Genomic DNA, 24,308 nt, shown 5'->3' with positions numbered 1-24,308 from the left:
CTCCCCATCTTGTGACACCGCCCTTCCAATTGAGATGGGCGGAGAGCGAATGCTGGAATCTGCAAGCTTTATAAGTTCAGCTGGCGTTTCTGCAGATAGCTGGTGTCATGCCAAGCACACTGCTATTAATGACGCTGGGGGAATTAACTACTGCCTGCATGGGTAGGCAGATGGTACTAATGTTCATACGCTCCCTTGTACAGGATGGAAGACCCCTGAGACTGCTCTTGCTGATGCTCACAAACTCTTCCGCAGCATCCTCCTTCTCCTGATGGGCGGTGACTTGCTGTCCTCTCCTAAAACTGTGACAGAAACGCAGTTTGTGGATCATGGTAAGCTGTGTATGTGCATGGACAGTATCGCTAACAGCCCTGACTAAGAGGACTTGGCTGTCTTAACTGGATCTTGCGTCTGTGCATAGAAGGAAATGGAGAACAAGCCTCTTTTCAAGTTGTACTCTTCAAAGTCTGTGCAGGGATTAGCTGCTGTGTGGAAAACTTCAGGTTGATCTGGTTTTGCGTGGATGGAAATGCATCTTATTTTAATCTAACTTCATCCTTGATGTCTGCAGGCCTACTCTCTCCTTCTAGAAGTAGGAGAGTCTTAAGCTTCCATATACCACAGTCTAGCTTCCATGATCAAGTTCCCACAGAGAGCACTGAAGAGACCAACTAAAGGGGCAGGGGGCAAAATACCAGTGAACGCTGAGTTGAGGGAATTCTAGCTGTTCTGCTAGTGATGCAGAGCCTGCTATCATGATATCTGGCTGGCTGGCTGCCTGCTGATCCAGGCCCTTCAGTATCAACTAGGATGACTTTACATTGGAGCATAAGCTCTTGTGTGACCTACGCTGACCAGCCTCTCCAGCAAAAAGCTGGATGATGTTTACGGTCTGGAGTAGTGCAGTGTCTTGTAGACCTTAATTACCAAGTGGCTTCCCCTTCGCTCTATAGGTACAGTGCAAAAGAGGACCCCTATTCACCTGTTCCCTTCTTATGCAGGGGAAAATCTCCTGCAGAAATGGCAGGTGCTGGCTGACATGCTGGTCTGCTCTGAGAAGCTCATTGCCCTCTTCAGCCAAGTGGAGATGGTGTGTGAAGCCAAAGCCTTCTGCTTGGAAGCCCTCAAACTTGCCATGAAGCTGCAGGCCATTCGGTGGTAAGGGACTCACTGGGAAAGATTCCTTCACAGGGCACAGCACGTCCATCTCAATGTGAAGCAACTCCGTCAGTGTTGTGTCTCAATCCCTGTGAAGGAACTCCATGTTTCTGGGAGCTGTTCAGCTCTGCTTTCAGGCCAGCCCTAGGGGACAACTTCCTCATCACAGATGGGGAGGCCAGATATTGGGTCTTGTCCAAGCTGCCGCCAGTGCAGGAAGCAGCCTTAGTGGTGAGGCTTGCTGATCGTTCCCTGGTGCATCTCAAACGAGCAGCTGCTCACAGGAATTCTCTAGGGCATGTTGCCCAAGTTTTAATCTTCACAAACTAAACTCTCCTGTAGCTTGATGTCTTTAGCCTTCATTAATGGTTCTGAGGTGGAAGAGAGAAAATTGGTGTTCATGGACTGCTAATCAAGCTGCCATCTTACCTCATTGGATCCAGGTTGTTGATAGGTTTCTCTTCCTAGGTGTGCTGGGTTTCTGGTCTTGAAGGCCAAGCTGGAGCTGCAGCGAAGTGAGCTGGAGCTGTGTCACTCAGACCTCCAACAAGCCCTGTTCCTGCTAGAATCTGGCACTGGTGAGTTTTTTTTACTTCTGATTTAAAGGAGAGAAGCGGGATGGGGAAGAGGACTTTATGCCCTCTCAAAGGGAAATGTGACCAGCTTGTCCCGTGGCATTGTCCCTTGGTGGCAGTGGCCGTACAGCTCACGCTTCAGAGGCAGATGGTGAGGGGTAGAGAAGGCTCTATAGACATCAAGGTGGTGCTTTTCCTGCTCTGCAGGGTGTCTCTTACAATAGTTTTAATGATACAACTGAGGACACCGAGATCCATGAACCAGAGTGGTTGGAGGTGGGGGAGGTCTTGAGACTTGGCAATCATAATTCCAAACCAAATCAAGTTCAGCTCGCTGAGAGCGACTCCCACTGGCCAGTAAAGGAGTGTCTAGTAGCTGCTTCCTGGAAAGAGAGAGGCAATGTTAATATAGGAATAAAAAACTAGATTTTTGGGGGGGTCCCATGGTTACAAGTCTGGCTCTACACCCCAAGATCGGTGTTGTCTTGAGGCTGCCTAGAGCAGAGTGGTGGTGGTGGGAAGCATTCTGTCCTGTTGAGGGGAAAAGGCCTCCTACAAAGGACAGTAATAGATTGTCTTGAGTCTACTGTGTGTTAAGTATATCACAGCACAGGTTGACTGCAAGTGGCAACACTCAAATAACTAACCCCACTCCCTCTCCTCCACCTCCAGACTTTGAAACGAAAGAGAAGCAGAAAAGCGAAGTGAAGATCAAACCCAAGAAGGGCAGGTCCAAGGGCAGCAAGCGCCAAGGCCCCAGTGCTGAGCCTGCCAGGGAAGAGGATGGCTTCCTGAAGGGCCCGTCGCTAGAGTTTGTGGACACAGTGAGCAGGCAGGAGAAGGAGAGTGTCCTGACCACCTCCCCAGTGCTGAAACCCAAGAAAAAGAGGTGTTTGAACTTCCTGAGCCACTCTGCCCTGTGCTCCTGCTCCCTCTGCTCTGATGTGACCCTCTCGGCCGTCTGCCTCCACTGGGTGGTCTCCTATGCCCAGTGGGAGCTGGCATCAGGGAACAGAGCAGAAGGGTTAGGTCTCCTTCAGGCTAGTCTGGAGCGCTGTATGGTCATGACCTCCCGCTTCTCCACCATGGTGCGGGAGGCATCTTGCCTTTGTGCTGGGAAGGCTGCTATTTGGGACCGATCCATGCTTGGGCTGCTGGACAATCTGGTTGCCAACATCTATGCCACTGTGGCTGCTCAAAGCATGGGTGGCCACCAGCCGGAGAAGAGACTATGGGAGCTCCTGGAGGCCGGCCTGACATTCCTGTCTTCCAGAGTGCCCTGCCTGCCAGGTCTGGAGTACCACAAAGCCAGCCTGCTGCTCACCAAAGCTGTGGCTACCATCTACAGCCTGGCCTCCAAGCATAATGGCTGCATGGCCCACATCTTCTCCAGCGCCTGGGCCTGGAAACCCTTAACTCCTTCCTCTGAGACCAAAGGATCAGCAGTGACCAAGACAATCAAGAGAGAGGAGAATCTGCCCCTGAAGAGTAGAAGCAAGAAGATTCCAGTGGCAGCATCTGGCCCAAAATCCAAAGCCAAGAGAGGCCAGGGAATCAAACCTTTGCCTTTGATAGACTCCAGTGATGTCTTTGCCCTGGGTGACTCAGACGGAGAGGTGCCCCCAATTATTATTAGACCTGTGATGGATCCCTGCACCCCAGTGCAGAAATCCTTGCCTCCCACCAAGGGTCGTTCGCACACTAAGCCAACCCCTGGCCCCAAGGCTCCGTTCATGGTGTTCAACGAGTCCTCCCCTCCAGGGGCAAAGTCCCAGCTGCTGAAAGCTCCCAAAGCTTCCAAGAGAGTCCGATCTCGCCTGAAGGTAAGTGGGTGGGCGGAGAGCTCATTGATGGACAGTATCTTTGGGGCAGAAGGTATATTTGGGGGTGGGGGGGGTATGTGTCCAGGAATGACGCTGTGCCTGGGCAACTTCCAGAGCACCGCCTGTTGGTCAGACGTGAACAGCTTGTGCTTATTTGGGATAGGGAGATGGTCTACTGGGTGGTGCCCACTCCATCTGTCTCCCCGCCTCTAATCAGCACAGATTGCTCTCTCTAGGGCATTGTCCTGGCTAGTTCTGCCATGTCCCTGGCGATGGGGCTTGTACTCCTTCCCTGGGGAAGACCAGGCTGCGGCCTGACACAGCTTACTGTTGCAAAATTCTTCAGTAATCCAACCTAATTTAGGTCTCCCTTTGCTCTATCACACCCCCCTGCTGCTAGCTACACGAGTTAAATACAAGCAGCTGGCCATCTCTGCTCTAGGAACCTGATCCCTTCATGAGGGCTCTGGTCTTACCACGTCTTTGCAGGGACTGAAAGGGTTAATAGTGCCCCAAAGCTGAAATTGTCCCAAGGCCAGGTGGAGACTCATCTAGATTTGCAGGCTGTTAACCATATCATAGAATCATAGAATAGAATCATAGAATATAAGGGTTGGAAGGGACCCCAGAAGGTCATCTAGTCCAACCCCCTGCTCGAAGCAGGACCAATTCCCAGTTAAATCATCCCAGCCAGGGCTTTGTCAAGCCTGACCTTAAAAACCTCTAAGGAAGGAGATTCTACCACCTCCCTAGGTAACGCATTCCAGTGTTTCACCACCCTCTTAGTGAAAAAGTTTTTCCTAATATCCAATCTAAACCTCCCCCACTGCAGCTTGAGACCATTACTCCTCGTTCTGTCATCTGATACCATTGAGAACAGTCTAGAGCCATCCTCTTTGGAACCCCCTTTCAGGTAGTTGAAAGCAGCTATCAAATCCCCCCTCATTCTTCTCTTCTGCAGGCTAAACAATCCCAGCTCCCTCAGCCTCTCCTCATAACTCATACTAAACTGGGAGGAGTGGTAGATACGCTGGAGGGGAGGGATAGGATACAGAAGGACCTAGACAAATTGGAGGATTGGGCCAAAAGAAATCTGATGAGGTTCAATAAGGATAAGTGCAGGGTCCTGCACTTAGGACGGAAGAACCCAATGCACAGCTACAGACTAGGGACCGAATGGCTAGGCAGCAGTTCTGCGGAAAAGGACCTAGGGGTGACAGTGGACGAGAAGCTGGATATGAGTCAGCAGTGTGCCCTTGTTGCCAAGAAGGCCAATGTCATTTTGGGATGTATAAGTAGGGGCATAGCGAGCAGATCGAGGGACGTGATCGTTCCCCTCTATTCGACATTGGTGAGGCCTCATCTGGAGGCCTTCCATTGCTAGTTCTCACCCTTCCATTGCTAGTTCTCTGCTGCGTCTGGTGCGTAAGACGCCCCTGAAACTCCTGTTGGCTCACAAGATGCACAGAGCCTTTCACTTTTAGGTTAGCTGGCCCAATTCCATAAGGACTGGAAACCACTAGCATCTAAGAGCCAGGCTTGTGAGCAGAGTTGGGCAACAAAAGCCAGTTCCAATGGGGATGTCAGTCCTCTTAGACCTCTCAGCCAAGAATATCATGAACTGCATACACGAATTGTCCTCTCGCTCCTCCTCCCCTTGCCCAAGGCCAAGAGCTTGGGCTAGAGTGGAGGAGAAGTTGAAGTTGGTGCTGCTGGTGTTGGAGAGAAACTCAGGCCTTCAGATTCCAGGGCTACTGATCCCATGATTTAAAAAATGGCTGTTTCCTGTAGTCCCATCCTGGTGCCAAGAAGGGCTTGATAAATCTCTCTCCACATGCATTCTGAGCACTGCCCAGAGGGGGTCACTAGACTAGACTGGAGAAAACTGATTGTGTCCCCCTGTTCCCAGGTGGTCTTCAGCGATGACAGTGATGTGGAGGATCCCACTGCAGCAGCCCAGGGGCCAGAGAACAAGGGGTTGGCAGCTCGCAAAGAGTCAGGGCCTGCCAGCCACAAGACAACACAGACATCGGCCTATGGCAGGAAGGCTTCACGGCCAAAGGCCTTGGTTGCTGATGCAGAGGGGGCCCAAGCCCGCTCTTCGGATAACTGCCCCCAGAGCAGCAAAGCCAAGCCCCGGAGAGCACGAGCAGGCAACAGAAAAGCTGCTGGGCAAGAAGAAAAGAAGGGAGTAGCCCAGAGAGGCCCCTGTGGGCGTGGACAGGGTCAGGAGGAGGAAGGGGAGCTCCTGAGAACCATCAAGGAACAGGAGGTGATGAAAGAGGGATTTGAGATCAGCTTTGAGGTCTTGCGAGGATCTGATGAGGAGGAGCCAGCCCCAGGTAGGCCTGGCTTTCTGGCCTATCCAGAAACAGGTGGGGGGAGTCAGCAGGGAGGACTTGACTACTAGACCGCTTTGTCCTGTGTAATGTGTCTTGGGCAAGCTGTATCCTGGATCTTGTTAGATCAAGGGTGGCGGAGGGGCACAGAATCTGGGGAGGTCTCAGGCTGAGAATAGAGGCAAAGGAGAAAGCACTTGCTAAAAGAAACCTGATCTGAGCCCAGATTTGGGAGGCACCCAAGGTCTAACCTTGACTTGCCCTTGGTTTGCAGCTGCAAGTCCCTTCACTGTTGTACCCTCTGTTTGTAAGATTGGCCTTGCTCCCAGGGGTGGAGTGAAAGCACTCGGGACGCTCTCTAGCCACCTTGGGCATATAGGTGTGAGCCCATATAGGGCCTTGAAGATAAGGGGGCGGCCTGTGCAGCTGGGTCCTGAAATGGATAGGGAAGCCTCTGGGGGTTAGACAGCAGAGGCAAGTTGGAGGCCTGAGCTGAGGAAGTGGGCGGGGTCGATCTGAAGATGCTGCTCTTGTCCCAACGCTGAACAAGGGAGAGCTGAATCCTGTCACATTCTGGATCCAACTTCTCCCACGGAAGCGTATATCTTTCCAAGTCCTGTCTGCAGAGCCTGGGCTTGAGCAGACTCCAATGGAAGCCAGAGCCTTGATGTCCTGGCAAGGTCTGAGGGAAGTGTCTGCTCTTGTCTGCAGGGAGGAAGAGGCTCTTTGCCTACGGGCAGGACGGTGTCGAAGGGGAGCACGAGGTTCTCCGGCGAGATGCCAGTGCTGATCTGGAAGAGAACTTCCTGGTGGCAGAGAAGAAAGGAAGCCATGACCCCTTCAACCTGCAGCTGCTCTCCTCCTCCCTGGCCGCTGCTGTCAGTAAGTGCCCTAGGAACCCCACAAAACCTGGATCTTTCTTTGTTGCTTCCCCTCCTCACTGAAACATCAGGGCCTTGTGGCAGTGGCAGGGGACAGAGAGGTGAGCTCCTGTGGGAATCCAGGGACCGTTGTATAACCAAGGTGTAGTTGCACTCTGTGCTTTGTCTGTCCTTAATCCCATCACTCTAACAAGCCACAATAGCAGCATGGTGGGCTTGGATCAGGCACTGGCAGTCCTCCTGTCTCTGCTAGAACACTGCAGCAACTAATCCTGTTGGAGGCTGCCTCCACTCTTCCCTGGGACAGCCGAGGCATGTCCATTCTGCCCTGCCTGCCAGCTCCCCAACCTGCCAACTCCTTTGAAAACCTGCTTGCTGCCACTCCAACCCCCTTCCAATCCACTCAACCCTTCACACCCCACCTGCTCCCCTCTGCTCCGATCTCCACCTTCACGCTGGGCGGGAGGGAGGGCTGAATGAAAAAGCTCTTGTCGCACCATCTGACAACAGGGTTATCTGCTCTGACTGTTCCAGGTTTGTCCTCTCTGGACTCTGTCTGCAACTCCCTGAAAGCCGCCTTCCAGGCCATCAGCCACTGCCCTCCAGGCACCCTCTACTGCCAGCTCTGCAGGCTGTTGGCACTGTGCATTGGCAGTCGGGACCCCCTCACTACTGCCTACCTGGTTTCAGAGTCCGTCTCTATCACTGTCCGCCATCAGCTGATGAGCAACGTTCACAGGAGACTGTAGTAAGAGCTGTCCGCCCTTGGCTGGCGGGTTCATACAGTAAAGGGAAACCCTTCTAGATCCACTACTTCTCTTCCTGCAAAGGCTGCCTTTATATCCTCTGTTTATGTGGGGCATAACTAGCCTGTGGAACCCACTGCCATAAGATGAGAGAGCATTAAAACTGTCCATGAGCAGGACAATGCCTCCGAAAGTGAACAGGCAAATAACTTGGTTAACACTGAACTGGAGGCAGGAAGGGAAGATGGGTTGGTGGCTGATTGACCAAGCTGGGAGCCAGCTCTGCCCCACAGCTCCTGGTGCTGCCAGAAGACCAGTGTGTGACCTTAGGCTGTTCACCCCATCTATAACGTGGAGATAATGCCTAGCTCGGGGAGGGGTGTGGGTGGCTTAATCCTCAGGAGCTCCTGAGATGGAAGCTACTGTGAGGGTGGCAACATAAAACTGGAAGAAGCACTGTCAGGACACTCGTCCTAGTTTAAACACCCCGTAGCCTCCTGCCTCACTGGAGCTAGACCAGTTGATTTCACTTCCTGGATTCCACAGCCCGGCGTTCTGTTCGCTGCTCCTGGCATCGCGCTGCAATGGGGACTTGCCTGTTCCATAACCCTCGGTTCAGAACAGTCTTTCTGAACCTGCCCCCACCCATCTGCCCCCCTCCTTTCTGGGTTCTGGGGGTCTCTGCTGCACTGACCCTCCCTGCACGCTGCTTCCATCTCCAGCAAAATGAAGAAAAAGTCAGTGGCCGATGTCGCTGACCAGCTGCAGGAGCTCGCCCTGCAGGGAGGGGATGCCGACTTGCAGCTCCAGCACCTCTTGCAGCTTCAGCATTTATTTGCATTCAGCTCGGCGGGGCTGGGCCAGTGGGAGACAGAGAGCTTCAGGGAGCAGCTGCAAAAAATCCCCAGCGGTATGTGCTGCGAGGGAGGGTCCCTTTCAGCTAGCAGTAGCGGGCAGCTTTTGGCTTTGCCTCTGGGAAAGGGCATCTCGCAGCTGGGTGCCTGATCTGGACCCAGCTGGGTCTGTGGTGGCTGAATGTTGCTACACCACCTGGCCATAGAGCAGCGCCTTTGCTAAATGAGTTGTCCTTGGTCCAGTTCCTAGTGGGCAGGCGTCCCTATGGCAAACAGCCATCCCAGCTGGGGGACCTTGTTTGCAACCTGAGGCCCCAAACAAGGAGTGAATGGGCTTGGGGAACCAAAAATCTCCTCCTCCCCCTAGAGGGGCAGGGCTGTTGGCGTGTGGGAGGCTTGCGCCGTTCTTTGTCCATGCCACAGAAGGGCGGGGCTCTCCTGCAGGCTGCCTGCTCCCTTCCACTGGGGGGGATTCAGAATGCATCCTCTGACACCAAAGGAGGACTCTTAGCTGGGTTTGGCTCGTTGATTGACTCCCCTAACTGCTCATCCCAGGTGTAACCGTGTGCGTGCTGACCCTGGTGAGCCTTCAGCCTGGCACCCTTGGGGACACCTTGCTGCTAACACGGCTGGAGAAGGAGAGCACCCCAGTGACCATTCACATCCCAACTGTGCAGAGCAAGGTGAGGGGCAGGGTCAATGGGGCACCTGGACAGCGGCAACTCTGTGAGCTCGGGGCAGGGCTCACGGTGCTGTCTCTTGCAGGCGCCCCTGAGCTCGGTGCTTGGCGAGTTTGATACCATCCAGAAGGAGCAGAAGGAATTCAGCAGCTGCACAGACAAGAGGGACTGGTGGCTGGGCCGGACAGAGCTGGACAGGAGGATGAAGGTAGGTGGGGATGTGGGAACATGTGCTGGCTCAGCCAAGCTGGAGACTTGGGCTTTCTGGCTTCCCATATCTTCACCCCACTCTGCCGACAAGGACAAGAGGGGGAGCTCCCTCCTCGTGGGCCAGCCCTTGGCCTTCCCACTGTGGGGGCTAGTTCTCCAGTGCCAAGGGGCTTTAGACTCCCTCTTCCCTTCTGCAGGTCCTGACCGAGACCCTGGAGAAGGAGGTGCTGAGCTGCTGGAAGGGGGCCTTGCTGCCGGCCAGCCAGGACTCTGGTGTGGCCAAGGAGGCCTCCAGCCTGCAGGAACGTCTCAGGGGGTGTGGCTGGCAAAATTCAGATCCGGCACTGCTGAAGGTGAGAGGGGTGGTCCTGGGAGAACCAGCTGAGAAGCCCCTAGCATGACCAGGCTTTTGGCTGAGCCTGGGCAGGATCGATGTGGCTGGCCTAGCTTTAGTTGATGAGCTAATGCTGTGACTGTGTGATAGGAAGGGAGCCAGGTCCCTAGTGTGCTCTCATGGGGTAAGGAAGTCCCTTGTATACACATAGGGGAGGCTTTTCAGTTGAAGCCATTCCCCTGGGGCATGGAGGGGGATTTGCTGTACCCATCACGTTGCTGGCCCCTGCGTGGGGACACTGGCTCAGTCACTCGTCTTCCTCTTTCCTCAGCTTGTGTTGAACAGCTCTCACCTCCTCACCCCTCAAGATGTGCAGTGCCTGGCATCCGGGCTGTGCCCAGCGCAGCCAGATGCTGCCCAGGCCTTCCTGCAGGAGGCGGTGGACAAATGGAAATCCTGCAGTGGGCAGACGAGCGGTCACCTGGTTCTTGTGCTGGACAAGGTTAGTGGTCCTCTCCCCAAAGCATGCACCTACCAGCCTCTGCCTCTGGCTCAGCGGATAACTCCTCCTTTCCTCTCTAGCACCTGCAGAAGCTGCCCTGGGAGAACATCCCCTGCCTGAGAACCCTGCCAGTGACCCGGTTACCCTCCCTGCGCTTCCTGCTCAGCTACTCCCTCACTCAGAGGGTAAGGGGAGGGGAGGGGGGCTGTTCAGGGATGGCTCTTCTGGGCCTTGGGGAAGGATTCCCAGCCCGTGTGAGAAAGCTAGGCCAGTAAGTAGCTCCCATGCTCTCAGATCAGCTGGACCCTCCCTTTTGGGGTGGGCGGGGGGAGACCCACTTCCCCCTGCATGACCCGTCAAGTGATACTGAGCTTGAAAGGGTCAGTCAAAAGTGCTGGTCCCACTCCCTGCTAGCTGGAGGGGCTCTGAGCACCCCTGGCCTGGCAAATGGGTGCAATGGGGCAGGCTCCAAGTGCTGGGTGGAATGATCACACAGGCCAGCCAGGTGCTTCCCTAGCTGTAGCATGGACACTCGGTTCACATGGCTGGACTGGGTGGTGCCCAGCACCCATAGCTCCCAGTGGGATTGTGGCTGCCCACATGGGTGCCCGCCTAGATCTCAGCCTGGGCTCTGCAGTATGCTGCACCTAAGGGAGGGAGCAACACGTCTTGTGTCCTCATTTCAGTATCGGCCAGGGTTCCTCCTCACCTGCGGGGTGAATCCCAGCAGTGCCTTCTACGTCCTCAACCCACATGACAACCTGCCTGGGACGGAGGAGCGCTTCCGAGCCTGGTTTGAGAGGTGGGTGCATCTCCCTGCCCCCACATGCCCACTGGGGGAGGGGTTCTGCACGGTTTGGCTGTAATCTGCCTCCCTCGGCAGAGATGGAGATGTGTCCCGTTGAGACCTCCTTCCTGCAGCCATAGGGGGCGTTCCTGAGCAATGCCGTTGGGGTTTGCCCTTCATTGTGGGTGTGGCAGGTGTCCACGCTCTGTTCTCATCCAGTGTCGTCTTACAGCGAACCCGGCTGGACGGGGGTGACAGGAGAAGTCCCAAGCCAGGAGCAGATGCAGTCGGCTCTCACGCAGCGTGATCTTTATATGTAAGTGGTGCCGGCATGAGCCAGCTACAAGCCAGCGAGACTAGTGTCTCCGAGGGTGGGTGGTGGTAGCAAGCGGGACTGACCAGGTCTCCATAGAAGATGGGCACCTTAGACTCCTGGGTTCTATTCCCCGCTCTCTCCCTGGCTTGGGGTGTGACCTTGGACAAGCTACCTCCCCTTCTCCCTGCTTGTTCCTGTACAGTGAGGATACCTGCCCTGGTAGGAGATCCCTCTCTACAGGATGCTGATACATGCAGGTTTCAGTAACCATCAGCTTTATGGCAGGTGGCTTTTCCCTGTGTATAAAGACCCAAGCGTAACAATCCTGGAGAGACAGAGGTTTCTGCTGCTCAGGGATGGGGGGTGTAACTATATTCAAGCACTGGGGAGCTGAGGGGGGAACAATGGCAGGGTATCAGATCAGTCCATGGAGGTGCAGAGCACTTGCCCTGTAAGTCAGTCTCATTGGAGGCCAAGGAGCTGAGTGGGGGAGCAGTGACCCCAAGATAGCTGCAGTCACCAAGTCCCCTGCAGTGCTGTGAGCTCACCCACAAACTCTGCCTTAGCTACGCCGGGCATGGAGCCGGTGCCCGCTTCCTGGATGGACCGTCAATCCTAAAGCTGGACTGCAGTGCTGTGGCCCTGCTCTTTGGCTGCAGCAGTGCCGCCCTGGCTGTGCGCGGCAACTTGGAGGGAACTGGTATCATCCTCAAGTACATCATGGCAGGATGGTGAGTCTGCTGGGGATGAGATCTTGAGTGTGGGAAATCTGTGCTCTGGCTACTATTGACTGATTGGCCCGTGCCCCCCGTCCTGCTTTAGAGGCAGGTATAAGCCAGGGAGATGCCAGGGTTGTAGGTTTCCTTCCTGATCCCTTTAGAAGCTCTGTTTGTGCCCTGGAAGCATGAGGTCTGGTCACCCCTGGCTTAGCCCATAGAGCTTCAAATGCTAATGGCCATAAATCAATGTCTCCTCAAATCCGAGCCACAGCACTCCACTCTGCTGCAGGGAAGCCCGATGCCAACACAGGCGGAGCTCTATGGCTCTAGTACTTGTCTGATTCCAGTCCAAGCTATACACACCTTTTTTCCTCATCCAGATCTAATTAAATAGTGGGAGGGGGTTGGGGGAATTGAACCTGCCCTCCTTGTACCCAGGCGAGGCTTGATCCAGACATGGCTGGGCTGGGTTAAGGTACTGGCTATAGCCCTGTGTCTGCTGGAGGGGAGACAAGTGTCTGTCTGTCTGTTCCCTTTGCAGCCCCCTGGTGTTGGGAAACCTCTGGGACGTGACTGACCGAGACATCGACCGCTATATGGAGGCGCTCCTCCAGAGCTGGCTAAAGGCAGGGTCAGGCGCGCCTCTCCTCCAGTACGTTGCCCAGTCCCGCCAGGCCCCCAAACTCAAATACCTCATCGGAGCAGCCCCCATAGCCTATGGCTTACCTGTGTCTCTGCGGTGAGGCCCCTGCCCACTGGGCTCCCAGGGGTCATGGGACTTGGATCATGAAGTGGATCCAGCACCTCATCCCTCCAGGCTCTTGTATGAAACACTTGACCTGAAAACTGCCTCCTAGCCAAACTTTTTCCTCTGGACCACAGCTTCTCTGAAAATGCGTTGCACTCAGCCGCTGGTTTCAGCCTTCTCTGTCTGACTCTCGGCAGAAGACCCCTGGGTGGCTTCTCATAAGGACTCATGAATGGATATTTTTTTAGCTTCGTTGTGGCACGTTTAAACAGCTGCAGTGACTTGCAGAGTGGCTGGTCTGGGGGAAGAATCATATACATGTAAATTGTCAAATCTCTATGAATATAACTTATTTTAATTAAAATAAATCTGAGTTTTTATATTGCAAATGGTTGCTGAATATCTGAGGCTTGTACAGCTATAATAAATCTGGTGGAGCCATGGACTTGGACCACGTGGATTTCCTGGGTCCTCGGGGTGAGAGGACAATCTACTCCCCCATGCCTAACCCAGTTACCTTCTCTGTTAGGTGCCTTTTTGGGCAATGCCACTCTGACTTCTGACTGTCTGCCTCGGCTGGAGTGTGTAACTTGAACCACCCTCTAGACCAATTCTTCTGGGTAAATTGAGGCAGTGATTACCTGGAAGATTAGATGCCACTGTTGCCCCCCCATCAAAGGGCCGTCTTCCTATGCCCCATATGCTGGTAGGGGGTCCGCATTGGACAAAACACCTTACAACACTTGGCTTTTGTTCCTTCAGTCGCTGCTGTTCTATCCTCCCACGGGGGGCGTGTGTCTTTTTGCCAGTGTCAGTCATCCTGAATGGGATGTGAGAGGGAGGATCTCTTAGTCTTGGGTGCAGTTTTGCTGGTAATGTGGGGAGAGCTGTTTTATGGTATTAAAAAGCCACCTTGGGCCGCAGAACTGGTTGGGGACGGGGGTTGTTTAGACAGCTATGCTGCTGTAAAACCCTCCTGGTGTAGAACCACAGAAATATATAGGGTTGGAAGGGGCTGCAAGAGGTTATGTAGCCCATTCCCCATCCCTCATGCTGAGGCAGGGTGACATATCTGATGGTAATTGGAGGCTTTTAAGATTAGATTACACAATGATGGGGATTTCCTGAGTAAACAAGGACAAAGCCATGGGGGCCAAGCCCACAAAGGCCTCAAGTGTGTTGGGGTCCTAGATGGACACATTCCCCTCCATGTTGCTGCTTATCTGTCTCAGGTGGCTGGATGAGGCTGCTGAACCAGAAGGCAAATGTGAGGCTTTTGTGGCATTTAACTGCAGCTTTGTTGCCCTAGATTTGCAGAGGCCCCTGCTACTTTGCTGGACCAGTGGGGCCACTGGACGATCGAGGTGCTAAAGGAGCACTCAAGGACGACAAGGCCATTGTGGAGAAACTAAATGAATTCTTTGCATCGGTCTTCACAGCCAAGGATGTGTGGGAGATTCCCCAACCTGAGACAGTCTTTTTTAGGTGACAAATCTGAGGAACTGTCCCAGCTTGAGGTGTCATTAGAGGAGGTTTTGGAACAAATAAACTGAACAATAATAAGTCACCAGAAGCAGCTGGTATTCACCCAAGAGTTCTGAAGGAACTCAAATGTGAAATTGCAGAACTACAAACTGTAGTCTGTAACCTATCATTTAAATCAGCTTCTGTACCAAATGATTGGAGGATAGCTAATGTGATGCCAATTTTTAAGAAGGGCTTCAGAGGTGATTCTGGCAATCACAGGTGGGTAAGCCTGACTTCAGTACTGGGGAAACTGATTGAAACTATAGTAAAGAACAAAATTGTCAGACACATAGATGAACATAATTTGTTGGGGAAGAGGCAATAGGGTTTTTGTAAAGGGAAATCATGCCTCCCCAATCTGCTAGAGTTCTTTGAGGGGGTCAACAAGCACGTGGATAAGGGGGATCCAGTGGATATAGTGTACTTAGATTTTCAGAAAGCCTTTGACAGGATCCTTCACCAAAGGCTCTTAAGCAAAGTAAGCTGTCACGGGATAAGAGGGAAGGTCCTCTCATGGATTGGTAACTGGTAAAAGACAGGAAACAAAGCGTAGGAATAAATAGTCCATTTTCATAATGGAGAGAGGTAAATAGTGGTGTCCCCCAGGCGTCTGATCTGGGGCCAGTGCTGTTCAATGTTGTCATAAATGATCTGGAAAAAGGGGTAAACAGTGAGGTGGCAAAATTTGTAGATGATACAAAACTTCTCAAAATAGTTAGTTTCCAAGCAGGCTGTGAAGAGCTACAAAAGGATGTCTCAGAACTGGGTGACTAGGCAACAATATGGCAGGCGAAATTCAGTGTTGATAAATGCAAAGTAATGCACCCTGGAAAACATCATCCCAACTATACATATTAAATGATGGGATCTAAATTAGCTTTACCACTCAAGGAAGAGATCTTGGAGTCATTGTGGATAGTTCTCTGCAAGCTTGCACAGTGTGTGCTGTGGCAGTGAAAAAGGCTAATAGAGTGTTGGGAATCATTAAGAAAGGGATAGATAAGACACAAAATATCATTGCTTCTATATAAATCCATGATATGCTCACATCTTGAATACTGTGTGAAGATGTGGTCACCCGATCTCAAAGATAGATTGGAAAAGGTTCAGAAAAGGGCAACAAATTATGAGGGGTATGGAATGGCTTCTGTATGAGGAGAGATTAAGATGGGAGGGGGGCTTTTCAGTTTGGAAAAGAGATGACTTGGGGGGATCTGATAGAGGTCTATAAAAATCATGCCTGGTGTGGAGAAAGTAACTAAGTGTTTACTCCTTCTCAGAACACAAGAACTAGGGGGTCACCAAATGAAATTAATAGGCAGCAGATTAAAAACAAAAGGAAGTATTTCTTCACCCAACACAGTCAGGCTGTGGAACTCTGCCAGAGGATGTTGTGAAGGCTGAGTAATAGGATTCAAAAAAGAACTAGACAAATTCATGGAGGATAGGTCCACCAATGGCTATTAGCCAGGATGGGCAGGGATGGTGTCCCTAGCCTCTGTTTGCCAGAAGCTGGGAGTGCATCACTTGATGATTATCTGTTCTGTTCATTCCCTCCAGGACACCTGGCATTGGCCACTATTGGAAGACAGGATAGGGGTCTAGATGGACCTTTGGTCTGACCCAGTTGGCCATTCTTATGGTCTATGTTCTTTGTCAGCCTCCCCAAAGAATATGTGCCATGCCATCTGCATGCTTCAGGCTGGAGGGTTTTTAGGAGATCTAACTTGCAGAGCTATTAACAATGGCTTGGATTTCACTCTTTGCTTGGTAGTTTGGACTGTGTCAATACACAAAGTCAAGGAGGGAGAGTAGCATGAAGCATGGCCACCAGGAGAGCTAGAAGTGGACCTAGATGCAGCTGTAGACACCTCCAGGAGCGAAGTGTTGGGGAGTTGATGGGGGAATTCTCTCCTATCCCCAGAAAACTTGGTAGGGCTGTGGGACATCTAATGCTTCATAAAGGGAAGCCATAACCTTACTTTGTTCAGAGGAGAAACTGAGTCAGGGCAGATCAAGTGACTTGGTTGATGGTTCCACAGATTGAGTGGAAACGTTGGGCCTAGAATCCAAATCTCTGAGCTCAGCGTCCTGTGCCCTACTGCAACAGACCATTCTACCTTACTTGGGAACAGCCGCCACGCTACAGCGGGGCTTGGCTGTAGTTATGTCTCTAGCTGACAGTTACTTTAGTGGCCAAATGCTGCCTAATAACGATCTTCGGCACCAGCCCCCTTACTCTTCCTCTGCACATAGGATGGTCTCTACAGGGTAGGTGTGCTTCTTTCTTTTAACTTGCACCTAAGCAACCATCCTTTCACACCAGCTGTCCTTCTCATCCGTGTGTGTATTGCTTTAGTAGGTAGTGGTATCGCATCCGAGTCTGCCTCTGTGCTTGGAGATCCCCAGCATAATGCCCCTGTTGCTGCCTCTGAAAAGCATCACGCTGAGGTCCTGTAAGCATCCCATGGAGCAACTTGGATGTAAAATGACCACTAGTGGAGCTGTGTAAACCCCAAGACCTGAGGCTGCCCCCTACATCTGGTGTTCATCCAACTTGCTATCATTGATTATGGGACTGGCTTCTTCATTTGTATTAAGGAAAGGAGTACTTGTGGCACCTTAGAGACTAGTCTCTAAGGTGCCACAAGTACTCCTTTTCTTTTTGCAAATACAGACTAACACGGCTGTTCCTCTGAAACCTTTCATTTGTATTGTAGTGCCTAGGAGTCCAGGCATGGAGCAGGCCCCCATTGTGCTAGGGCCTGTACAAACAATGAAAAGACCACCCCTGTCCTAAAAAGCTTACAATGCACATTTATTTTATTTCAGAGTAGGAGCCGTGTTAGTCTGTATTCGTAAAAAGAAAAGGAGTACTTGTGGCACCTTAGACTAATACTTATTTGAGCATGCTCAAATAAATTTGTTAGTCTCTAAGGTGCCACAAGTACTCCATTTATTTTATTGTGGGTTTATTACACTGGTAAGGTGATGCCCTCTCTCAGAGAACATGCTGTGCTCTGTGCTAGGTTGTTCTCAAGTTTCCTTCTGTCTCCTTGGACTTCCTATGCCCTGGGTAAACTTAGAGTATTCCAATAGCCCTGACTGACTGACTCGGCTGTGCCATGGAACTTCCCCACAATAATTCCTAGAGCAGATCTTGAAGAAAAGCATCCAGTCTTGATCTGAAACCTGCCCATGAGGGAGAATCCATCACGACTCTTGATAAGTTGCTCCTATGGTTACTTACTCTGTTAAAAATTGACACCATATTTCCAATCTGAATTTGTCTGGCTTCAGCTTCCAGCCAGTGGATCATGTTCTTCTTTCTCTGGTAGACATATGAACCCATTATTAAATCTTTATTAAGTATTTCTGTGTGTTGATGGGTATGGGGGGAGGCAGGGGGAGCAGTGTGGATTCCAGCATCGGTCTAGGATAGTCTTTCTCAAACTTATTTGACCGTGCCCCCTTTTTTGTGTCTATAGAATTTTACACACACACCCCCGCCTCTTACCACACAAGTACGTATACCAATTTAACAAATATCAGCATGCAACTCTCACTAGATATTAAAAATAGTAAGGCATTGATTCAAGCAGAGCCAACGATCCAGTGTAATAAGAGCAAAAGCACAAAACTGATTATGGTTGCTGCTTACAATTAAATGTGCACACTGTGTCGTAGCAAAGGGATGATTGCACAGAAGGCAACGACTTTATATAATGCTATGCAAGCTCAACAGAACTCCATCAAACTGCCCGGTGCCATCGGAGGAGCCGATATCTCTGGAGGAATCGGGTTTGGTAGTTATTCAGGGCTGTGGGTGAAATGTGTGCAGTAAGTTTTTTTGCCCCTTAAACTTCTCCATCCCCTCTGCCTCCCGAAAACACTCCGCATCCCCCACCCCCTGCAGTTTGAGTTTGTCTGGTCGAGGAGTTTAGTGCTGTTAGGACCATTCCCCGTGAATGCCATATGGAGGTTTGTGGTATATAAGAACTAGACAGACACATCTCTGCTGCGGTGGGCTGGCTCTTTGTAACCTTGTAGCCCACCTAGACCTTGAAACTGAGCAAGGCCTCACTTCTGAACTCCAGGGCACAGGCTCCAATTGTGGTTGATCCCCTCAGAGCAATGGCGACCGGAAGTAGAGGTAGCCCCCTCAGAGCAATGGCGACCGGAAGTAGGGTAGAGGCTTAGCCCTGCAGAGCAATGGCTGCCCTTAGGAAATCATAGAGACGGGGGTCCAGCGGAGGCGTCGCGCACCATAGAGTGGCGCTGTGTCCGGCCCAGAGCGCCTCCCCGGCTCGCTCGTTGACTCTCCCCCAAGATGGCGCAGCAGGTGAACATCACGGAGCTGACGCTGCCGCAGCTCGAGGTGCTGAAGAACCAGCTGGACCAGGTCAGGGCCCAGCCCCGGAGGGACCCCCCGCACCCCCCGAAAGACCCCCCCTTCTAAACCCTCCCCCAGCCCCGTCTGAGGGGCCCCGACCCCCCAGAGAGAGACCCCCCCCGCTCCCCGCCCCGTCTGAGGGACCCCACCCCCAGAGAGAGACCCCCCCGTTCCCCGCCCCTCCCCGCCCCGTCTGAGGGGCCCCGACCCCCCAGAGAGAGACCCCCCCGTTCCCCGCCCCTCCCCGCCCCGTCTGAGGGGCCCCGACCCCCCAGAGAGAGACCCCCCCGTTCCCCGCCCCTTCCAGCCCCGTCTGAGGGGCCCCGACCCCCCAGAGAGAGACCCCCCCGCTCCCCGCCCCTCCCAGCCCCGTCTGAGGGGCCCCGACCCCCCAGAGAGAGACCCCCACCGCTCCCTGCCCCTCCCAGCCCCGTCTGAGGGGCCCCACCCCCAGAGAGAGACCCCCCCGCTCCCCGCCCCTCCCAGCCCCGTCTGAGCGGCCCTGCCCCCCCAGAGAGAGACCCCCCGCTCCCCACCCCTCCCAGCCCCGTCTGAGGGGCCCTGCCCCCCCAGAGAGAGACCCCCCGCTCCCCACCCCTCCCAGCCCCGTCTGAGGGGCCCCGACCCCCCAGAGAGAGACCCCCCCGTTCCCCGCCCCTTCCAGCCCCGTCTGAGGGGCCCCGACCCCCCAGAGAGAGACCCCCCCGCTCCCCGCCCCTCCCAGCCCCGTCTGAGGGGCCCCGACCCCCCAGAGAGAGACCCCCACCGCTCCCTGCCCCTCCCAGCCCCGTCTGAGGGGCCCCACCCCCAGAGAGAGACCCCCCCGCTCCCCGCCCCTCCCAGCCCCGTCTGAGCGGCCCTGCCCCCCCAGAGAGAGACCCCCCGCTCCCCACCCCTCCCAGCCCCGTCTGAGGGGCCCTGCCCCCCCAGAGAGAGACCCCCCGCTCCCCACCCCTCCCAGCCCCGTCTGAGGGGCCCTGCCCCCCCAGAGAGAGACCCCCCGCTCCCCACCCCTCCCAGCCCCGTCTGAGGGGCCCCGTTTCCCCAGAGAGACCCCCCCTCGCTCCCTGCCCCTCCCAGCCCCGTCTGAGCGGCCCCGCCCCCCCAGAGAGAGACCCCCTGCTCCCAACCCCGTCTGAGGGGCCCTGCTCCCCCAGAGAGAGACCCCCACCGCAACCCGCCTGCAGCTCCGTCTGAGGGGCCCCGCCCAGCAAGACCCTCCCCGCCCCGTCTGAGGGGCCCCGCCCCCAGCGAGAGACCCCCCCCCCCGCTCCCTGCCCCTCCCAGCCCCGTCTGAGGGGTTGAGACCCCCCCCCCCGCTCCCTGCCCCTCCCCGTCTGAGGGGCCCCGCCCTCAGCGAGACCCCCCTGCTCCCTGCCCCTCCTAGCCCCGTCTGAGGGGCCCCGCCCCCCCAGAGAGAGACCACCCACAACCCTCCCCCAGAGAGAGACCTCCCCGCCCCGTCTGAGGGACCCCGCCCCCCCAGAGAGAGACTCCCAGCCCCACCTGAGGGGCCCCGCCCCCACAAAGAGAGACCCCCCCGCAACTCACCCCTGCCAACCCCGTCTGAGGGGCCCCACCCCCCCAGAGAGAGACCCCCCCGCAACCCGCCCCCAGCCCCGTCTGAGGGGCTCCACCCGCCAGAGAGAGTTCCTCCCCGCAACTTGCTCCTCCCAGCCCCGTCTGAGGGGTCCCGTCCCCTCCTAAACCCTCCTCCAGCCCCATATGAGAGGCCCCGCCCCCCAACGAACCCCCCCGCTATCTTCCGTCAGCGAGACCCCCTGCAGCCCCGTCTGAAGGACACCCCCCCAGAAAACCCTCTCCTAAACCCTCCTCCAGCCCCATTGTAGGGGCCCATCCCCCCAGCGAGACCCCGAGCCTGGGGAGCCCCATCCCGTCCCTCTGTTCTCCTGCCCCGATAGTGATGCTGGGTTCTGCCCCCACGGGTGCTGGGCTTTGCTCTTCCCCCCAGGAAGTGGAGTTCCTCTCCTCCTCCATCGCCCAGCTCAAGGTGGTGCAGACCAAGTATGTGGAAGCCAAGGACTGTCTGAATGTGCTCAACAAAAGCAACGAAGGTCAGTGCAGACCCGCCCTGCGCCCTTGGGACCCCCGTTTCCCCCAGGCCCATCTGGGGATGGTGCAGTCGCAGAGGGTACCCCTTGGCGTTTGCATGCAATTGTTAAGCTCCCCGCACTGCTGCTGTAGAGCCCCGTGTCCTCCAGCTTTGTGCATGTGTCTTGGCTCTAGGCCCCCTGGAATGACCTCCCTCTTCCCATGGACCAGGTCCCGAGGGGAGGGAGTTTTCATTAGTGGTTAGAGCAAACACCTGGGAGCCAGGACTCCTTGATCCTGATCCTGGCTGTGCCGCTGACTTTCTGCGTGGCCTTGGGCAGGCCACAGCCCTGATTGGTGCCTCAGTTGCCTTACAGGGCGCATGTGTGTAATTAATTAAAGAGCTGTGAGATCTGGATGAAAGATGCTATGGAGGGGCCAGGCGTTGCTATTAACTTGCCCCAAACAGTGCAAAGCCTCTGAATACTGATGAGCACCCATAGTCGTGGCTGTCCCCCCACTCTCACGCTGCTTTTTGAAGGCCCCCCCCCTTTCCCCCCCCCGTACTGTGCAGTAGGGGGTAGTGTCTGGGTAATAACAGGCATTTGTTTCTGTCTCCAGGGAAGGAGCTGCTTGTCCCGCTAACCAGCTCTGTATCCTTTACCCACCACCTCAAAGATGCTGCCGACATTGTGCTCTGGCTCCTTGCTACCCTGGCATTTTGATTCTCATCCCAGCGGGGAACTTAACCCTTTGGGCCCCAACATGCAGCCTGCTCTGGCTTTGATGCAGCTGGCAGCTAGCAGGCTAGCGTTGAACATTTCCAGTCAGGGGACTGAAGGCTGGGAACAGTCACAGGGACCCTTTTCCCTTTACGACACTAGTCTAAATCCTGCCTGGATTGACAGCGACCGAAGCTGCTCCCGCTGGACAGCTGTTCCAGTGACCTCTCTATGAAATGATCTGTGCTGTTCCATATGGCCTGCCATCCCCATCCCAAACCCACACCCACACCCCAGCTGGCCCATTAGCCCCCTCCTTGCCAGAGGGGCCAAGAACCAAGGAGGCTGGTAGAGCATGAGCTCCCCTCTAACTCTGTGGCAGGGCTGAGGCTTGTTGGCCAAGATGCACTGGGGGCGCTTGCCCTGCAGCTGCTTGGTTTGTGCCTGCTCTGGGAACGAACAGGGCTTCTAGATCCATGCTCAGTTCCTGCTGCCTCCTCTGCCTGCTGATTTTTCCAGCGATACTGGGACACTGCAGTGTCTCTCTGCAACCTCCTCCCATTAATCCCGGCTTGGGTTTCTCCTCTGCCCAAGCGTCACAAAGCGACCTTGGGACTGAGCTGATCTTTTGATAATGTTGAAATCAGTTCTAGTCGTTCCCATGGGGACTGCACCGTTCATATCTAGCAACATGGTCCAGTGGTTAGGGCACTGGCCTGCGACCTGGGTTCTATTCCCAGCTGTAGCACTGACCTGCTGTGTGACCGTGGGTGAGTCACTTCCTTTCTCTGCACCTGTTTCCCATCCCACCTTCTCTGTCTTGTCTGTTTGGACTATGCGCTCTCCAGGACAGAGACACACACACTCTCTCTCTATTTGTGCAGCGGGGCCCTGAGTTTGGTCAAGCCTTCAACCTGCCACCACAATATAATCTAGTAAAACACTGTTTTATTAAACTGAATCTCTGGGCAAATTGCACTCACATCTGCCCGTGCTCAAAGGAGTTCTGTTGCTTTATACCAGCTCAGGAGCAGGTGTGGAGCTAAGATGCTTTTCCCAGGACCTATCACCGTAACCTTGTTGCTCTCATGGTTTCCCTGCTGGTTCTGTGTTTTCCCTTGACCTCCCTGGCAGATGTACGTCCCCGGGAAGCTCTCCGACGTTGGCCACGTGCTGGTAGACGTGGGGACAGGCTACTACGTAGAAAAGGTAGGAGGCACTCGTGAGCCAACCCACCATGACAGCGTTATTAGACTTGGTGTGTTCCAGGGAGTGGCAGGATGTGCTTTACCTGCACATAAAAGTGTTAGACTCAGAGCCATCTCTTCCCCACCCAGTCTCTCTGTATGAAATGCACTCACACCTTGAGCACAGAATTCTTGCTGTACACCCTGCAAGCTCTGCCCTGGGACTGGAGGGATGTGTCTGACAGCAGGCTAGGTAAATGGCCAGTGAGGTTAGTGCACTGGAATTCTCTGCTAGGGGATTGGGTTGCATTCCCTTAGCCAGACCTCCTTGTCTACGCTGCAGTTGGGTCTTGCAAGCTAAGCAGGTGGGTTCTTCAATGAGAAACCTTCAAAACCCAAGCAGGTACCGCAGGCAGTGGTGGTGCACTCTTCCCTGGGTGCTGCCATCTGTCATGGCAGATGTAAAATCAACCTGCTGACCATTAACACTCGTGCAACCCTTTCCCTAAGTGTCAGGGGTTTATCCGTGGCCAAAGATGCATGGTTACGTGCTGTCACCTCTTGCTGCTTCAGTCAGAGACGACGCCATCAATTTCTATCTTGTTTTGTGGTGTTGTGATGCCCTATTGGACAGCTGTCATGTTCCACCCCAGAGGTGGCTGCATTTCAGTAACAGATGAAGTGATATATAGGTACACCTACAACTAAGGCATGCTGTGAGGCTTCATGACGTAGTGCTTTGAGGGTCTCTGATGAAAGGTGCTGTAGAAAGGCTAAGCATGTTACTGCCTGAGCAGCCAAATCTTGGAGTGATTCAAGTGTTTACCCTCTGTCCTGTGCATCACTTCATTGTCACTGCACTTCAGGCAGGGGGTGAACCCCTTCCCAGGTGCCCACCTCTCCTTGGGGTGGACATATCAGGCCATCTTTCCTCTTGCAGACAGCAGACAATGCCCGAGATTTCTTCAAGAGGAAGATAGACTTTCTGACCAAACAGATGGAGAAAATTCAGCCAGCACTGCAGGAAAAACATGCCATGAAACAAGGTATAGACATGTTGTTTTTTTCAGGCAGGCCTGGCTCTGGGGCGTTGCCCATTGCTGGCACCCACCTATTCTTAACAGCTAGAACGGCCCCTGGCCAACTCCCTTCACTGTGTGCGTGTTCTCTCCCTTGCAGCTGTGATGGAAATGATGAGCCAGAAGATCCAGCAGCTAACGGCCATGGGGGCTTCACAGGCTGCAGCAACCAAGGCATAGCCTTTGGCATCGGTTCCTTGGGCCCCGCATGCTGCGCCTTGACTGTGGCATTTTGTTCTCTTACGAGCAGAGTCTTAAAACCACCGACGAAGCAGCTGGGGCCAAAATCATCATGGCGCCATCGGGAGGCATCTGCTCTTTGTGCTGGTGGCTGTTATGTGCGTGCAGTGTCTTAAGTGCAAACCTGATGGAAGCTCTTCCCCTTTTGTATGTGGCAGGTGATATCAATGTGCGAGATAAATTAAAGCATTGCGGAACAGTACTCGGCCGCCTCTGGTGAGAGATACGAGGGGTGGGGCTATGAAGACTTCCAGTTGTCTGTGTGGCCCCTTTAAATCCAGTGGAAGTTGTTGCCAGCTGATGTGTGAGGTGGATCTGTCTCTCTGAAGCTTCTGTCCATCATCCTAGCATCTGAGCTCCTATGGGCTCTGGCCGCAGAAGGGGAGGAGGCGCAGGGGATGCAGCGGGGTGTTGCTTCTTCAGGGAGAACAAGTCT

The 24,308-nt window shown here is 54.2% G+C and overlaps 2 protein-coding genes across 3 annotated transcripts in view; both read left to right on the top strand.

Moving 5' to 3' along the window:
- The window catches only part of ESPL1 (extra spindle pole bodies like 1, separase), a 28,696-nt gene extending 15,635 nt beyond the window's left edge, over nucleotides 1-13,061 (top strand). For both annotated transcript variants that reach the window (XM_048834736.2, XM_075121498.1), the window contains exons 15-31: nucleotides 204-332; nucleotides 1,002-1,158; nucleotides 1,627-1,736; nucleotides 2,406-3,556; nucleotides 5,466-5,898; nucleotides 6,607-6,777; nucleotides 7,311-7,524; nucleotides 8,245-8,432; nucleotides 8,932-9,059; nucleotides 9,142-9,264; nucleotides 9,464-9,619; nucleotides 9,932-10,102; nucleotides 10,183-10,287; nucleotides 10,789-10,904; nucleotides 11,122-11,205; nucleotides 11,772-11,936; nucleotides 12,466-13,061. In XM_048834736.2, coding sequence (XP_048690693.2) covers nucleotides 204-332; nucleotides 1,002-1,158; nucleotides 1,627-1,736; nucleotides 2,406-3,556; nucleotides 5,466-5,898; nucleotides 6,607-6,777; nucleotides 7,311-7,524; nucleotides 8,245-8,432; nucleotides 8,932-9,059; nucleotides 9,142-9,264; nucleotides 9,464-9,619; nucleotides 9,932-10,102; nucleotides 10,183-10,287; nucleotides 10,789-10,904; nucleotides 11,122-11,205; nucleotides 11,772-11,936; nucleotides 12,466-12,667 — 3,803 coding nt within the window. In that variant the 3' untranslated portion in view covers nucleotides 12,668-13,061. The remainder of the gene's footprint in view (nucleotides 1-203; nucleotides 333-1,001; nucleotides 1,159-1,626; nucleotides 1,737-2,405; nucleotides 3,557-5,465; nucleotides 5,899-6,606; nucleotides 6,778-7,310; nucleotides 7,525-8,244; nucleotides 8,433-8,931; nucleotides 9,060-9,141; nucleotides 9,265-9,463; nucleotides 9,620-9,931; nucleotides 10,103-10,182; nucleotides 10,288-10,788; nucleotides 10,905-11,121; nucleotides 11,206-11,771; nucleotides 11,937-12,465) is intronic.
- Nucleotides 13,062-18,435: 5,374 nt separating this feature from the next.
- On the top strand, nucleotides 18,436-24,074 carry PFDN5 (prefoldin subunit 5). The gene is made up of 6 exons (XM_048834751.2): nucleotides 18,436-18,601; nucleotides 20,565-20,667; nucleotides 21,266-21,297; nucleotides 22,501-22,575; nucleotides 23,494-23,599; nucleotides 23,733-24,074. The coding sequence occupies exons 1-6, from the start codon at nucleotides 18,530-18,532 to the stop codon at nucleotides 23,810-23,812; spliced, it is 468 nt and encodes a 155-aa protein (XP_048690708.1). The 5' UTR covers nucleotides 18,436-18,529; the 3' UTR covers nucleotides 23,813-24,074.
- Nucleotides 24,075-24,308: the final 234 nt, after the last annotated feature.

This window comes from Caretta caretta, chromosome 20 (genome assembly GCF_965140235.1).
Source record: "Caretta caretta isolate rCarCar2 chromosome 20, rCarCar1.hap1, whole genome shotgun sequence".
In the NCBI taxonomy this organism is placed as follows: domain Eukaryota; kingdom Metazoa; phylum Chordata; order Testudines; family Cheloniidae; genus Caretta; species Caretta caretta.
This window is presented reverse-complemented; position numbering and strand designations above follow the sequence as displayed.